General features: G+C 41.1%; 2 protein-coding genes across 2 annotated transcripts in view; one reads left to right on the top strand and one right to left on the bottom strand.

The window, feature by feature from the left end:
• Positions 1-323, bottom strand: part of LOC119598334 (transport and Golgi organization protein 6 homolog) — a 15,935-nt gene extending 15,612 nt beyond the window's left edge. The window contains exon 1 of the mRNA XM_037947989.1: positions 240-323. Within this exon, the coding sequence (XP_037803917.1) occupies positions 240-323 (84 nt within the window). The remainder of the gene's footprint in view (positions 1-239) is intronic.
• A 223-nt stretch (positions 324-546) lies between these two features.
• On the top strand, positions 547-3,653 carry LOC119598248 (the record flags this gene model as incomplete). Its single annotated transcript, XM_037947897.1, is given in 1 exon segment — positions 547-3,653. A coding segment is annotated over 1 exon segment (2,879 nt), but the record flags the coding sequence as incomplete, so codon positions are not given.
• Between the last annotated feature and the right edge of the window lie 2,432 nt (positions 3,654-6,085).

The raw sequence follows: 6,085 nt of genomic DNA, 5'->3' as shown, positions 1-6,085 counted from the left end.
CTCTCTCTCTCTCCCCCCCCCCCCCCCCACCTCTCTCTCTCCCCCCCCCTCTCTCTCTCTCTCTTTTCTCTTCTCCCCCCCTCCCTCTCTTTTTTTTTTCCTCTCTCTCCTCTCTCTCTCCCCTCTCCCCTCTCTCTCTCTCCTCTCTCACCAGTGTAGTATTTGGATTGATGAAATGAATAGTGGCTTTTAAGAAAATTGTGAATAACTAGCTAGCTGCTGAGACATTACTTTGTCACCAGTTTTTCTCTAGCTTTGCCACTTAGTTGAATTGGTCCTATAGACACCCAAATGTGATCAACTCTCATTTGATATTGTTCCATTGAAACTTAATTTTTTTTATGAATTTTTAGATTTTTTCTCTTATATGAAGTATGTAACCATTGAACTTTTGTCATCTTCAGCATTTGGAAGCAAATTGCTTTTGAAGTGCATGAAACATTTCTATAACATATAGATATATAGATTTATGTGTGCAGTATTCATTGTTCAAGTTTCACATGCTTAGTGGTTAGATCTTTTTCAGTTATCTTTTCCTCTCTTTGTAGATCCTCCATGGCCCTCTGCTCTACATCCCCTTCCTCAGCCCTGAGAGTGTGCAGGCACATCTCCGGGACATCCATGATGGGCACGACTTCCTTCCCTTGGAGATTGAAGAGAGCTACCTAAATGGAGGAAAGTTTGTGTTCCGCAAAGGGAGATCCTGTCTCTTCACCGCACCTCTGAATTCTTCTACAAAAGGAGACGGAATGAGAATAAACAGTAGCAATGATGCTGAGGCGTTTGTTGGAAGTTGTGTAAACATCGTGATCCTCAATGGCCTGTGCTTCCCCCCATCAGTGTTCGGAAGGTGCAAGGCAGCCATGCCAGTAAGTGGAAGAGAGAACGGAGAACCGAGGAGATGCCTGACGGGGAAAGTCATCCTTAGTGACCACCTTGGAAAGTCAGTTGCTTCACTTCAGTTGTCCATCAGTTTGAGAAGTCTTGGAGAAGATATTGCCCTTCATGCAAGACATTTTGGTACTACTAATGGAGAGGAAAAACAGTCAGTACCGGGTGTGGTTCCTCTGCGCAAATTTAGTGAAGACTTGTCAAGTCCTAATCATGAGCTCAGTTCCAGGAGGGTAAGACTTGACAAGACCATCAGTCTTCTGCAGGAAAGAGAAAACAGTAAAAAGACACCATCTAATTATGTTCATGGCACAGTACTTGAGCAGTCCTATGTATTCAATCAACATTTTGTGGATCCAGGAAGTGGAAGTTCAAAATATGGTTCCCAAAGGAGTCATGAGTCATCAGAGGTCATTGCCATGAAGATTGCTGAGTTTGAGAGAAATGTGCAAGGTAATTCCAAGGAATTTCTGAGTGCACCTGTTGTGAGCCCCAGAATAGGAGGGAATCTGCCACAGCCCTCACCACTCCTCTTTACTGGCCATGATGCAGAGGCAGAGAGACTATGGAATTACAAAATGAAAGAAGTTGGGGGTTATGTCCTGGACTTTGACAATGACAGCAGTGAATCCCTCCCTACAAGTGAGGGAGGAGAAAATGTCTCAAAGAGTGAGGATAAAACTGAGAAAATAGAAAAACAGAAAAAGACTATAGAAAAACATAAAGACTCAAGAGAGATGGAGACCAAGAAGATAAATTCTGCCAGGGAAAAGTCTCAGAGGAATCTAAAGAACATGAAAAAGTCAGATAATAGGAAGTCAGTGAAGCACACAGAAGGTATGAAAAGGCCCACAGGCTGGCTGCGCAGTACTCCCATTGCTCCCTACAGAATGCACACTGAGCCTCCACGTCCCAAACTCACCCGGACCTCTCTCTTACGAAGGGCAAAGCTTGACCCAGAGCTTGCGAAGCAGCTACGTGCCGAGGTGGACTTCCAGGTCAAGCAGAAACTTAAGATTCTAGATGAAGCTTTCAAAGAGGAGATGTTAAATTTACGAAAGAAAAAGCTCATGAAGTCAGCCAGGCAAACTAAGATGGCTGCAAGTTCCCAGACAGAGGATGAGAGAGTTGAGGATGACCTCCTAGTGGAAAGAAAGCCCTGGTCTGGCCTTGAGGATTTCTCTCAGCAGACAGATGTCTTCCACCAAAAGTCTCACCAGTTTACCCAAATGGGAGATAGTTTCACAGGGGAAATGGATGCTGGTGATAGGGTAAGTCGTGATGAATCTCCTATTAATCATGCAACATTTGATCTAAGAAAGGGAAGGGGAGGCCTGCTGAGGGGTGAAACATATGATGTAGATTTGACTGAAAGAATAGGGAGTCCCTTTTCTGTAAAGGAAGCTCAGAGTATTAAACCATCCCATAATGAGTACAACCATAGAAATGGTCTTCTTGATGCATCCACAAATAGGAATAATAAATCAAAGAAAGTTGTTCCCAATAGAAAAGATTATGACTCATGTGAAGGTAATAAGGTAACTGAAAGTGCTCAGAAACAAACTTCTGACCATTCTCAGTCCATTACTGAAAGTGAACCAAAGCAAAGACGGAAAGGTAGTAACACCACCAACAGAATTCGTGATAGCAAAATGAAACCTACACACAAAGTATCATCAAAACAAGATACAAGTTCTAAAGGATCTTCCTCAGAATCTTTACAGGAAATATCTATAGAAGAAAACTTGGTCAGATCCTCAAGCAGCAAGAGTGGTTCACAATCCATGGCAGTTGTCACAAATTCTGGTAGTAGAAGGGCTAGTAGTGTTCAGAGTGATTCTAAAGCCACAGACAGTGAGGCCTCAGAGGTGAGTGAGGCATCCAACCTTTCTGCAGAAGTGTACCAAGAAATCCTAAGGGGGAAGAAAGCTGATATTCTCCTGAGCAATGGCAGCAAAAGCAGTAGAGTACAGGAAGCTGTAAGTATTTCTTCAGCTGCAGAGGAAATAGTTACAGCAGAGGATGATTCTGCAGAGGATGTAAGCCAAGGGAATAAGAAGAGCAACATTCTCCAACAGTTAAGCAAAGCCAGAGGTAAAGGTCTAATAAACTCCAGGACATACAGCATCAAGGAAGGCCAAGGACTTGATGCAACTTACAAAATTCCGGTCATACATGGTTCTAGCTCAGAAAGTGATCCTGTTTTCAGAGGTAGAAACAGTGAGACCAAATTTTATGCACACAACCAATCCTTATATTCACCAGGGTCTGGAAAAGGACCTGCCAGTGTTGAGGTGAAACACAAAGATACTCGAAACACAAGATTACAAGTCATGAAGAAAGGAACTCCATCACCAAGAGTGAAAGAGGAGGAGGAGGAGGAGGAAGGAACCATCAGTGACATAAGTGCCCGCATCGCTGCTCTCTTGCTGCCCAAGAAGGTTGAAGTTGCATCATTGCATACAGACTCCATCAGCTCTTATATGCCTTCAGATGTTGATGGCACTCTCTCTAGTCTCTCTGACATGTCTTAGTTCAAAGTAATTTAATTTTATTGTGACATGTTGGAAACTGGAAACAAATGAATGCAGCTGAGTGTCTGTAGTCTTCTGTTAAAAAATACTATGTACACTAAGGAATCCTTACTCTGTTTTTGAAAGGAAAAGGATTCCTTATTGCTTTGATTCAGAGTGGCTGATTCTCATTTTATGCAAAGAAAAAAGCTTTACCAAGATTACTTTACCTGCCTAGTATTAGCAAACCCAAAGCTTATTTTAATTTCAAGATGTTTACTTCTCAGAGTGAAACTAAGTAGGAAAAGATTTACTTTAAGGAAGTATCATACTCCCTTCTTTCTAAAGTGAAGCACAAGTATATTTCTTTTAAAAAAAGTAAAAATTACCTTTCATATGTAAAAAAAAAGTGGATATTTTAAACTTGATCAATGATAAAAGATAAAAATTAGTATTAAGTTTTAAATTTTTTATTTAAGCCCCTTCTATACGATAAAATAATTTTCCCTTTTCCATCATTACATATGGTTTTTTGTATATATGCAAATAAATTGAGAGTGTGTTTTGGGTGTGTGTGTGTGTGTGTGTTTTGGGTGTGGGTGTGTGTGGTGGTGTGTGTGTGGTGTGTGTGTGTGTGTGTTTGGTGTGTGTGTGGGTGTGGGGGGTGTTTTTTTTTGGGTGTGGGTATTTTTAAATTCATCTATTTTTTCTACTTTATCTATCATCTTTATTATCTATATTTTATATCTATATATATATAATATATTTATATTATATATTATATAATATATATTATATTATATATACTATATATAAAAATATATATAATATATATATATATATAATATAAATATATATATATTATTAAAATATATGCCCCACAGACAAAATTTTTTCCATTGTTTTTGTATAAAAAAGGGGAAATACTTTTTTGGTCAATGCTGTAAAAGTTTTGCACTCGGGGAGGAGAAAATCAGCCTTTCTGTGTTTCCATTCAATATTAACATAGAATTGACGGGGACAAAATATGTAGAAATTTGATAAATAAAAAAGATTTTTGTGTGTATGCATTAGTAAATTACATTTGTGTGGGTTGGTGTGGGGTGTGTGTGGTGTGTGTGGTGTTTTGTGTGTGGTGTTTTTGTGTGTGTGTGTGGGGGTGTGTGTGTGTGTGTGTGTGGGTTGTTTAATATATATTATTTTTGATAATTATATATTAATATAATATATATATTATATATTACATGTATTATATACATTTTAAAATATATATATTTTAAATATTATAATATATAATATATAATTATATATATATAATATATATATTAATTTTAATAAATTATACATCACCCTCGGGGCTAGTCTCCGCTGCCCTGGCCCCTCTCTAGTTCCTTACGACGGTCTCTTGGGGTGATGGGCGGGTCACCCAAAGGGAAAGGGCTAGGGGCCCATATACCCTTTATTGGCCCCCGGATTATGAAAGTAAAGGTCTAGCCATTTCCCATGGTGTCCCCGCGGTTGGAACTGGTCCTCCCAACTGTCCCCCATGATCTGGCGAAGGGACTTTTTTAAAAAAAGGCTCAAGACGAGACCCAAAGACCTGGATACGTCCAGGTTTCGTTCCATAGAGTAAAACTGGCAGTATAAAGGCCTTAAAGAAACAACGTTGGGTCCTTCTCACGGTACTGACATTTAAAATGCTCTGTTGATCAGTTCAGGGCTCTGTTCCAAAACCCAAATTTCCGTCTATTGATTTCGGGTCTGACAGCCCAGGATGGGGACTACCCTCCCAAAGGTATGAAAAAAACTCTCTGTAATTCAACATCCTGCTGCAAGCATGGATCGACGAACGGGTTCCCCCTAACACCCCCAAAAGCCCCGAATTTTATCTTGGTCCAGGAGCCTTAGCCAAGGTTTTTGCCTCATTGCTAAATGCTCAAGACACCCCAGTGACTCCAAGGCTCAGATGGGATAGCACATCATTGGCAAAGTCAAGGGTCGATACGTTGATATTGCCTAGTGTTGCTCCACATGTTTGGCATAGCTCTCCCCATTTCCAGTCCATACAAGTTTTTAAAAAGTTTAGGAAGGACACACCTTGCCTCACCCCGAATTAACAGGGAAAATTCGACAGCCCCACCACCTTTTAAAAGAAAATTTCATACCTATAAAGGTTTGCTTTGGGGCCAATAATCTGCATGGGAATTTTTCCCCTGACTCAGATTCCCATAGCGATTCCCGTGCACCAGTCAAACGCCTTCTTGAGGTCGATGTGGTTGCAAGAACCCACGCCCAAACTCACGACGGCGTTCCACAATTACTCGAATGCTAGTTTCGGCTTTTGGGACTTCCCAGGAGTAAAATCCAGACTCCATTCTGATCCTCATATGTGGTTGCGATCTGTTTCAGAAGAAGTGGGCGAGAACTTTGTGGGATGCTGATAGTGTAATCCAACGATCCCCTTTCCCCCTTTCCAAAAAAGGGGTTTTACCACCCCCTCAGCAGGTCAAAGGGGGAAAGGTAAACCCGACTGCCAATGGAAAGACTGCATGCAGCCCCGAGTCAAGGTTTCCCCCCCGCCCTTTGCAGTTCCAGGGATTCAATGCCCGCGCTTTCCCACTCTTCAACTTGGAAATCGCCACCTAACCCCTGTTAGGGGGGAGGAGTTCCTCGCTGAGGGG

This window comes from Penaeus monodon, chromosome 41 (genome assembly GCF_015228065.2).
Source record: "Penaeus monodon isolate SGIC_2016 chromosome 41, NSTDA_Pmon_1, whole genome shotgun sequence".
Classification (NCBI taxonomy): domain Eukaryota; kingdom Metazoa; phylum Arthropoda; class Malacostraca; order Decapoda; family Penaeidae; genus Penaeus; species Penaeus monodon.
This window is presented reverse-complemented; position numbering and strand designations above follow the sequence as displayed.